At 43.8% G+C, this 10,983-nt stretch overlaps 1 protein-coding gene across 2 annotated transcripts in view; it reads left to right on the top strand.

The window, feature by feature from the left end:
• The first annotated feature begins 353 nt into the window (after positions 1-353).
• The window catches only part of SCG3 (secretogranin III), a 36,992-nt gene continuing 26,362 nt past the window's right edge, over positions 354-10,983 (top strand). The window contains exons 1-4 of one of the 2 annotated variants that reach the window (XM_070763465.1): positions 354-447; positions 1,248-1,300; positions 4,946-4,991; positions 5,682-5,897. In XM_070763465.1, coding sequence (XP_070619566.1) covers positions 354-447; positions 1,248-1,300; positions 4,946-4,991; positions 5,682-5,897 — 409 coding nt within the window. Of the gene's footprint in view, positions 448-1,247; positions 1,301-4,945; positions 4,992-5,672; positions 5,898-10,983 lie in introns of both variants that reach the window. The other variant, XM_070763464.1, reaches the window with a different exon arrangement.

Here is a 10,983-nt window from a genome sequence, read left to right as displayed (position 1 = left end):
TCCCCTCGTCTCTCTCCTCCACCCCTGCCAGGAGGGAAAGGAACTAGCTCATCCATTGATAGGAAAAGGAGGGGAGAGAGGAGGCTGATCTGTCATTGGGAATCTCTCCAGCAGCCTCCCAAGTAACTGCTTGAACAAGGAGCAGCTGAGAGTCTGGGCATTTCAGCACCAGCAGCCCTGGACAGCTCCAGATTCATTGAACTGGTACTCGGAGCTGCTGGCGGAATCCGCCCAGAGACCGACGTCATCACACAAAGAACAAGAAGCGAAGCATCCTTGCTGGGCGCTCCTTCGATCTGCACAAGATCTTTGCTTTTTCTCCAGAGCCCCGCAGCACGGTCTTCTCCTAAACCATGGACAGAAAGATGCTCCTCAGCCTGCTAACCATGTTGTCCTTGATCGTAGGCCAAACGTTGGGCTTCCCAAAGCCTGGAGGTTCAAGAGAAGGTAAGCACACCATCCTTATACATTGGGGTTGGTCTCATTTTTTTTAAAACTTCCTCATCTTTCCGTAGTTGCAGTTGCCTTCTTATCCCTCCTTGCCTTGCAACTCGGAGGAAAATGACTTGAGAGGTTGGGAGTCACCGGGCGATTTTTAAAGCATGGAAATTATATTGCCTCGGTTCAATTTGGTTCCGAAATCTATGCCTACAGATTTGGAACACAGCCCCTAGATTAAAGTAGGCGTTGTGTGCCAAGGGAGGAATTTCAGGGGGGGAAATTGGAGGAAAAAGTTTGAATTCTTTTTTGGTTCTAAATTTTTTCCCCTCCCATACTAGGCCTGTTTGATTGGCAAGGAAGCATTTTCCTAAAATCTCTCTGTACAGGTTTCTCTTCATGTCATACAATCTTTTAATCCCTCGATTATTCCAAGCTGATTACGTTACTGCTATTTTAGTCCTTATACAGTTTTTTAAAAATATAATTGTGTGCATTAGGGGATGTGTGTTGACAAGTAACAGCGACGCCCTCTTGTGAAGGAATATCCGGGCTTAATTTCATTAATTAAAAACAAAAATAAATCAAATTAATTTGGTTCCCCCCCCTCCACTGATAAGGTTCCTCTGGGAATTGTTTCAGCATTTAGGGAAAGAGGTCAGGATGATGTTTTATTTTTATATATAAAAATAATATACAACATTTTATATATGTTTTATTTTTATATATACATAGGCTATATGCAAGAGAAAAAAACCTGAAACCCTGATTGTTCCACACCTGTCTAAATATGTCTGTCTCTATTCCAGATAAAACAGTATACAACAGAGAACTAAGTGTAGAGAGGCCATTGGAAGAACAGGTAGGTAAATAAAATTTCTTTACAAATATATTTCAGTACAGTACTGTAAAAATCAGCCAATTGCTAGGAGAAACCCCATGATCTAAAGAAATTAATTTCGTAGCACTAATAAAAAACCCCAAACAAACCAAAAATCCTGTGCCACATAAACATCCCAACTAAATATTTACTAGACCTCAATCCTGCCGAAGTCAACGTATACAATAGTTTGTACAGGAGGTTTATGTACAACTGCATCCTTGCTACGGAATGGGCTTTTAGCTGACAAGTGACTAATTCATCACTGGCAAAAAAAAAAATCAGATTCATGCAACCGATGACGTAGATGTTCACGCAGTAAAAACGCACAGGGGAATGATTGTCAGTGTTCAAAATGTTCTGGAATCCTCAAATGTTTCGCTGGTTAGCCAAAGCACCAGGAAAAAAAATCGGGGTGGGCGGGAATGCACAGTCATACAAAGTTTTGAGGATTTTCCAACCCACTGAGAGTTTTTTTTAAATAATAGAAACATAGAAACATAGAAGACTGACGGCAGAAAAAGACCTCATGGTCCATTTAGTCTGCGCTTATGCTATTTCCTGTATTTTATCTTACAATGGATATATGTTTATGCCAGGCATGTTTAAATTCAGTTACTGTGGATTTACCAACCACGTCTGCTGGAAGTTTGTTCCAAGGATCTACTACTCTTTCAGTAAAATAATATTTTCTCACGTTGCTTTTGATCTTTCCCCCAACTAACTTCAGATTGTGTCCCCTTGTTCTTGTGTTCACTTTCCTATTAAAAACACTTCCCTCCTGAACCTTATTAAACCCTTTGACATATTTAAATGTTTCGATCATGCCCCCCCCCCCTTTTCCTTCTGTCCTCCAGACTCTACAGATTGAGTTCATGAAGTCTTTCCTGATACGTTTTATGCTGAAGACCTTCCACCATTCTTGTAGCCCGTCTTTGGACCCGTTCAATTTTGTCAATATCTTTTTGTAGGTGAGGTCTCCAGAACTGAACACAGTATTCCAAATGTGGTCCCACCAGCGCTCTATATAAGGGGATCACAATCTCCCTCTTCCTGCTTGTTATACCTCTAGCTATGCAGCCAAGCATCCTACTTGCTTTTCCTACCGCCCGACCACACTGCTCACCCATTTTGAGACTGTCCGAAATCACGACCCCTAAATCCTTCTCTTCTGAAGTTTTTGCTAACACAGAACTGCCAATACAATACACAGATTGAGGATTCCTTTTCCCCAAGTGCATTATTTTATATTTGAACACATTAGCCTTTGAAGAAGAAGAAGAATGTGAGAGTGAACGAAATTGGTGGTCCTCTCATTTCTAATTGACAAGCATTATGTTTTAAACCAGTGGTTCTCAACCTGGGGGTCAGGATCCCTTTGGGGGTCGAAGGATCATTTCACAGGAGTCGCCTAAGACCATGAGAAAAGAGAAATTTCTCCCGGTGTTAGGAACTAAAACTTCTATTCTGGCACTTTGGAACATATTTTTTACAATCCGACCAATCAGACATTTACAGTGGGCTTGTTCCTCTGACTTTCCTGCCAATCAGCTTACAGCTCTGTTGGGAGAATTGGCGCTAGACTTATGGTTGGGGGTCACCACAACATGAAGGACTGTATTAAGGGCTCATGGCATTAGAAAGGTTGAGAACCAATGTTTTAAACTGATATTTAAGTAATAATAATTAATAATAATAATTTATTAGATTTGTAAATAGAGATGATGGGGGAATTATGCTTTATACTAAGGCAAGCTATTCACCCATTTAGTTCCGTATTGCAAGTTTGTTTGTTTGTTTGTTTGTTTGTCTGTTTATTTATTTATTTATTTATTTATTCGATTTTTATGCCACCCTTCTCCTTAGACTCAGGGCGGCTTACAACATGTTAGCAATAGCACTTTTTTTTAACAGAGCCAGCCTATTGCCCCCACAATCCGGGTCCTCATTTTACCCACCTCGGAAGGATGGAAGGCTGAGTCAACCTTGAGCCGGTGATGAGATTTGAACCGCTGACCTTCAGATCTACAAGTCAGCTTCAGTGGCCTGCAGTACAGCACTCTACCTGCTGCGCCACCCCGGCTCATTAACTGCCATCTGCTAATTTTAATTAATGATTAATTGAATTCATTCATTCATTAATGAGACTAGGACCTCACGCAGGCAAAGTATATTGAATCCAGATCAGAATTGAACTGGAAGGGGCCTCGGAGATCCTTTGGTCCAGCCGCCTGCTGAAGTAGGAGGCCAAGACCATTTTGGACAAGTGACTGTCCAGTCTCTTCTCAAAAAAACTCCAGTGATGAACCACCCCCAACTTCTGATGGCAAGCAGTTCCATTGGTTAATTGTCCTAACTGTTAGGAGGTTTGTCCTTAATTCCAGGTTGCTTCTTTCCTTGATTAATTTCCATCCATTGTTTCTTATCCTGCCTTCTGGTGCTTTGGAAAATAAATGCAACCCCTCCTCTTTGTGGCAGCCTCTCAAATGCTGGCTTATTGCCATTGCCTGCCCTTGGCTTATCACATCTTTGTCAGAAAGATTTAGTGATTAAATAATATTCCACAAATCAGGGGTTTCCAACCCGGGCAACTTTTAAAACTTGTGGACTTCAACTCGCAAAATGAAAAGCCTCGGTGGTGCAGCGGTTAGAATGCAGTAGTGCATCAAACCAGTAATGGGCAGCCAAAATTTTTACTGCCACACTGTGGGTGTGGTTTATTTTGTGGGTGTGGCTGGATGGTCATGTGACTGGGTAGGAGTGGCTTGCCGGCCATGTGATCAGGTAGGAGTGGCTTGAACGATCATCATCATTCAAGTGAACTGTTACTACGGTACTCCCAGATGCTTCCTCCTAGCTTAAGGGGTAGTGATTTCTCAAAATGGGTGAACAGTGCAATCAGGCGGTAGGGAAAGCAAGTAGAATGCTTGGCTGCATAGCTAGAGGTATAACAAGCAGGAAGAGGGAGATGGTAATCCCGCTGTAGAGAGTGCTGGGGAGACCCCGTTTGGAATCCCGTGTCCAGTTCTGGAGACCTCACCTACAAAATGATATGGATAAAATTGAACGGGTCCAAAGACGGGCTACAAAAATGGCGGAAGGTCTTAAGCATAAAACTGATCAGGAAAGACTTCATGAACTTATCATGAACTCAATCTGTATAGTCTGGAGGACAGAAGGGAAAAGGGGGGACATGATTGAAATATTTAAATATGCCAAAGGGTTAAATAAGGTCCAGGAGGGAAGTGTTTTTAATAGGAAAGTGAACCCAAGAACAAGGGGGCACAATCTGAGGTTAGCAGGGAGGGAAATTAGAAGTAACGTGAGAAAATATTATTTTACTGAAAGAGTAGTAGATGCTTGGAACAAACTCCCAGCAGACGTGGTTGGTAAATCCACAGTAACTGAATTGAAACATGCCTGGAATAAACATATATCCATCCTAACTAAGACATAATACAGGAAATAGTATAAGGGCAGACTGGATGGACCATGAGGTCTTTTTCTGCCATCAATCTTCTATGTGCCCCTCCAAGATGCCACCTCACTCAGTCTTTTAAAAAAATATATAATTTTATTTTTATTGGCTCAATTATCTCAGTCTTCTCTCTCCTCCACCCCAAACAGATTGCTGAAGCAGAGACAAACAAAATGAAGAAATCACTCCAAACAGGTGAGCTCTTTTTTTTTTATTCCTGACTCAAGCACTGTTCCTTATGCTTTAAATATATATATGTATATATATGTCTGTGTGTGTGTGTCACATGTTTTTGCTGAATTTGAAAATTAAGGGAGACTAGGCTAGATCTATTTCGGCCTTGTTTTGGCCTCATCAGCTAGCCATACCCTCACTGGGACTTGAACCTGCAACCTTTGCCTTGTAAGGCAGAGAATTAACCTCTAGGCTACAGTATCCAATCCTTTCAGCTTTGTACCAGGGAAGGGTTACATTTTGTGTCGAATCACCCTGGTGTATTGAAGGAACATCACAGCTCCTTTTTTTTTTGCCTCTCGGCCCAACCCAGGGCCATTTCCAAGGCAGTTAATTTTATTGATAGCCAACAATTCTATCTGTATGTGTCACATGTTTTTGCTGAATTTGAAAATTAAGGCAGACTAGGATAGATCTATTTCGGCCTTATTTTTGGCCTCATCACCTAGCCATACCCTCACTGGGACTTGAACCTGCAACCTTTGCCTTGTAAGGCAGAGAATTAACCTCTAGGCTACAGTATCTGATCCTTTCAGCTCTGCACCAGGGAAGGGTTACATTTTGTGTCGAAATATTCCTGATTCACTCAGACCGCTGCTTGTTCAGAGGATGAGATGGTTTTCTCACCCATCTGTATTCCAGATCTTCCAGACAATAAGCCAGAATTCAGGAATTATTCACTTGTGGATGACCTGAACCTGCTGAGATCTGTTGTGGAAAAAGACAGAGAGGAAAACGAAATGGAATCCGTCAGGAGTCCCCTGTATCACCAACAGCTGGCTTTTGACAATCCAGATTCCACCAAGCGACGCAGGCTGGTGGATGAGTATGACTCCACTAAAAGTGATGGGGATTATAAATACCAAGGTACTTGCACTAGCCTTCACCGGCCACAGTTATTATTATTATTATTATTATTTATTAGATTTGTATGCCGCCCCCCCGCCGAAGACTCGGAGCGTCTCACAACAGCAAAGCTGTTGAGAAGAGCCTTCTCTGTGGCGGCCCCGGCCCTCTGGAACCAACTCCCCCCAGAGATTAGAACTGCCCCCACCCTCCTTGCCTTTCGTAAACAACTTAAAACCCACCTCTGCCGCCAGGCATGGGGGAATTGAGATACCCTTTTCCCCCTAGGCCTTTACAATTCTATGCATGGTATGTATGTATGTATGTTTGGTTTTCATATTAATAGATTTTTAATCATTTCTAATACCAAATTACTATTGTACACTGTTTTATTGTCGCTGTTAGCCGCCCCGAGTCTCCGGAGAGGGGCGGCATACAAATCCAATAAATAAATAAATAAATAAATAAATAAATGAATGAATGAATGAATGAATGAATGAATGACTGACTGACTGACTGACTGACTGACTGACTGACTGACTGACTAAATAAATAAATAAAGAAAGAAAGAAAGAAAGAAAGAAAGAAAGCAAGCAAGCAAGCAAGCAAGCAAGCAAGCAAGCAAGCAAGCACAGTACAAATCCAATGATTAAAACGGTTAAAACCCTTAATATAAAAACAGTCACACATCCCAAACAAACCATACATAAAACGGAACGGCTCAGGGGGAATCAATTTCCCCATGCCTGGCGGCAGAGGTGGGTTTTTAGGAGTTTGCGAAAGGGAAGGAGGGTGGGGGCATTCCTGATCTCCGGGGGGGAGTTGATTCCAGAGGGTCGGGGCCGCCACAAAGAAAGCTCTTCTCCTGGGTCCCGCCAGACGACATTGTTTCGTCGACAGGACCCGGAGAAGGCCAACTCTGTGGGACCTAACCGGCAGCTGGGATTCGTGCGGCAGAAGGTGGTCCCTGAGATATTCGATACCATGAAAGGCTTTATAGGTCATAACCAACACTTTGAATTGTGACCGGAAACTGATCGGCAGCCAATGCAGACTGCGGAGTGTTGGTGTAACATGGGCATACCTAGGGAAGCCCATGGTTGCTCTCGCAGCTGCATTCTGCACGATCGGAAGTTTCCGAACACTTTTCAGAGGTAGCTCCATGTAGAGAGCATTACAGTAGTCGAACCTCGAGGTGATGAGGGCATGAGTGATTGTGAGCAGTGACTCCCGGTCCAAATAGGGCTGCAACTGGTGCACCAGGCGAACCTGGGCAAACGTCCCCCTCACCACAGCTGAAAGATGGTTCTCTAATGTGAGCTGTGGATCGAGGAGGACGCCCAAGTTGTGGACCCTCTCTAGGGGGGGGGCCAGGTACGCAGAAACTGTTCTTGTGTCTAGTTATCTTGGTGTGCAGTGCTCTGTAGCGACGTTTTAAGGGTAGGAGCTGAAACAGTTTGTGTCCAGGATTTTTATTTATTTTATTTATTTATTTTGTCCAATACATAATATACATTGAAGAGAAAGAAAATTTGATCTGATGCAGAATTTCAATATAATGTAACTGCCGTAACATTTGTCTTTTTAGAATCAAAGAGTTGGGAGGGACCTTGGAGGTCATGTAGTCCAACCCTCTGCTCAGAGAGGAGGAAATCCTATACCAGGGATGGCAAACCTATGGCACGGGTACCACAGGTGGCACGCAGAGCCATATCTGCTGGCACATGAGCCGTTGCCCTAGCTCAGCTCCAATACTAAAAACAGTTAAAAACCCATTATATAAAAACCAATCATACATACAGACATACCATGCATAAAATTGTAAAGGCCTAAGGGGAAGTGTATTTCAGTTCCCCCATGCCTGGCGGCAGAGGTGGGTTTTAAGGAGCTTACGAAAGGCAAGGAGGGTGGGGGCAATTCTAATTTCTGGGGGGAGTTGGTTCCAGAGGGCCGGGGCCGCCACAGAGAAGGCTCTTCCCCTGGGTCCCGCCAAGCAGCATTGTTTAGTTGATGGGACCCGGAGAAGACCCACTCTGTGGGACCTAACTGGTCGCTGGGATTCGTGCAGCAGAAGGCGGTCCCTGAGATAATCTGGTCCGGTACCATGAAGGGCTTTATAGGTCATAACCAACACTTTGAATTGTGACCGGAAACTGATCGGCAACCAATGCAGACTGCGGAGTGTTGTTGTGACATGGGCATATGTGGGAAAGCCCATGATTGCTCTCGCAGCCGCATTCTGCACGATCTGAAGTTTCCGAACACTTTTCAAAGGTAGCCCCATGTAGAGAGCATTACAGTAGTCGAGCCTCAAGGTGATGAGGGCATGAGTGACTGTGAGCAGTGACTCCCAGTCCAGAGAGGGCCGCAACTGGTGCACCAGGCGAACCTGGGCAAACGCCCCCCTCGCCACAGCTGAAAGATGGTTCTCTAATGTGAGCTGTGGATCGAGGAGTACGCCCAAGTTGCGGACCCTCTCTAGGAGGGGTCAATTCTTTGAATGCACCTTACGTACGCAGATGAGTCGAACGGCTTCTTCTGAATGCAAGACATCACGGGACAGACATCAATCTCAGCGGGGAAAAAGCAGCAAAGAGTGCCAACATGACTGTGTTCCAAGTAACTGCTGACGTGGGTAAAGGAACGATATTTACGCAGGGGGAAAGAGAGTGAAATTCAAACTACAATACAACAGCACTGAATGCACTTAACCGTGGCTTGTTAACACAAAACGCAGTAACTTAGGGCAGGGGTCGCCAACTCTCAAGGCCACAGCCCAGTAGCAGGCCGTGGCCCCTTCAGAACTGGGCTGCAAAACACAAAGAGACAGTGATGGGCTCCTACAGGTACGTCCAGATATGCAGAAACTGTTCTTGTGTCGACTTGTCTTTGTGTGCAGTGCTCTGTAGCGACGTTTTGAGGGTAGGAGCTGAAACAGTTTGTGTCCAGGATTTTTATTTATTTTATTTATTTATTTTGTCCAATACATAATATACATTGAAGAGAAAGATATGTAATAATGTAAGTAAAGAAAAGAATAGAAGAAAAGATATAAAAGTATAGGTGAACATATATGAAAGGAAGAAAAGATAAATGAGACAAGGAGAGACAATTGGACAGGGGACAGAAGGCACACTGGTGCACTTATGCACGCCCATTACTGACCTCTAAGGAACCTGGAGAGGTCAATCGTGGATAGTCTAAGGGGAAAATGTTGGGGGTTAGGGGTTGACACTACTGAGTCAGGCAATGAGTTCCACACTTCGACAACTCGGTTGCTGAAGTCATATTTTTTACAGTCAAGTTTGGAGCGGTTAATATTAAGTTTGAACCTGTTGTGTGCTCTTGTGTTGTTGCGATTGAAGCTGAAATAGTCATTGACAGGTAGAACGTTGCAGCATATGATCTTGTGGGCAATACTTAGATCGTGTTTTAGGCTACGTAGTTCTAAGCTTTGAAGACCTAGGATTGATAGTCTGCTTTCGTAGGGCATTCTGTTTCGAGTGGAGGAGTGAAGGGCTCTTCTGGTGAAGTATCTTTGGACATTTTCAAGGGTGTTGATGTCCGAGATGTGGTATGGGTTCCAGACAGATGAACTGTATTCAAGGATGGGTCTGGCAAAAGTTTTGTAGGCTCTGGTGAGTAGCGTGAGATTGCCAGAGCAGAAGCTGATGCGAGGGGTCAGTAAATATTTTCTCCACCCTCTTTTTGACTCGTGCAGTATACAGGTCCTCAATGCAAGGCAGGTTGTCAGCAATGGTTTCTTCTAAAGCCTAACTTGGCAGAAATACCAAAAGTTCAAATTTTTAGAATCCCAAATGGAGATGATGAACACACCGAAAATAAACAAGGCCTTTTACTTAATTTGGAGAAGACTCGTTTGAAATAAGCAGGTGCCTTCAAGTTATCAATTTACTGAATCCTGAGGTTCGATTACTGCAACGCTCTCTACATGGGGCTACCTTTGAAAAGTGTTCGGAAACTTCAGATCGTGCAGAACACGGCCGCGAGAGCCATCATGGGTCTTCCCAGATTCGCCCACGTGTCTACAACACTCCGTGGCCTGCATTGACTGCCGATCAATTTCCGGTCACAATTCAAAGTGTTGGTTATGACTTTTAAAGCCCTTCATGGCATTGGACCAGAGTACCTCCGGAACCGCCTGCTACTGCACAAATCCCAGCGACCGATAAGGTCTCACAGAATTGGCCTTCTCGGGGTCCCGTCGACTAAACAATGTCGTCTGGCGGGCCCCAGGGGAAGAGCCTTCTCTGTGGCGGCCCCGGCCCTCCGGAATCAACTCCCCCCGGAGATTAGAACTGCTCCCACCCTCCTTGCCTTTCGTAAACTACTCAAGACCCACCTATACCGCCAGGCATGGGGGATTTGAGACATCTTTCCCCCAGACTCCTTATAATTTATGTTTGGTATATATGTGTTGTTTGGTTTTAATATGATAGGGTTTTAGTTATTTCTTTTAATATTAGATTTGTGCCACTATAATATTGTTTTTATCATTGTTGTGAGCCGCCCCGAGTCTTCGGAGAGGGGCGGCATACAAATCTAATAAATTATTATTAAATTATTATTATTAATTGTATGGCTTTTGGAAAGCATCAGATTGGAGAGATCTCTGGTGTCGCTGGTACATCTGATTCTGCTGTAAAGCACATTTTCGGTACAGGAAGAACACTTCTGTCTCTAGCAAATCTCAGTCTGTTCTCATGGATGCCATCCATGTAATAATCCCCATATTAGAGAAACCGTGGGATACAAAAAATAGAAGCCTTTTAATTTATCAGCCTTACGTAAACAAATTTCTTTTTGCATGCACGATGTGAATTTTCCATGATGTCCATAATTAGCACTTAGTCTTGAACTTTCAAAAAAGGAGGACAAGAAGAGGATATGACCCCGGTATGCTCAGAATGTACCATTGAATCTATTTATATTACTTAACTATAGAGCAGTGTTTCCCAACCTTGGCAACTTGAAGATATCTGGACTTCAACTCCAAGAATTCCCCAGCCAGCGCGCACATGTGCACTGGAATTGACATAGAGCAACACTTCAGATATGGCTCCGTGTGCCACCTGTGGCACATGTG

This window comes from Erythrolamprus reginae, chromosome 10 (genome assembly GCF_031021105.1).
Source record: "Erythrolamprus reginae isolate rEryReg1 chromosome 10, rEryReg1.hap1, whole genome shotgun sequence".
Taxonomy (NCBI): Eukaryota; Metazoa; Chordata; class Lepidosauria; order Squamata; family Dipsadidae; genus Erythrolamprus; species Erythrolamprus reginae.
The sequence above is the reverse complement of the archived record's forward strand: the minus strand, read 5'-3'. Positions and strand labels throughout refer to the sequence as shown.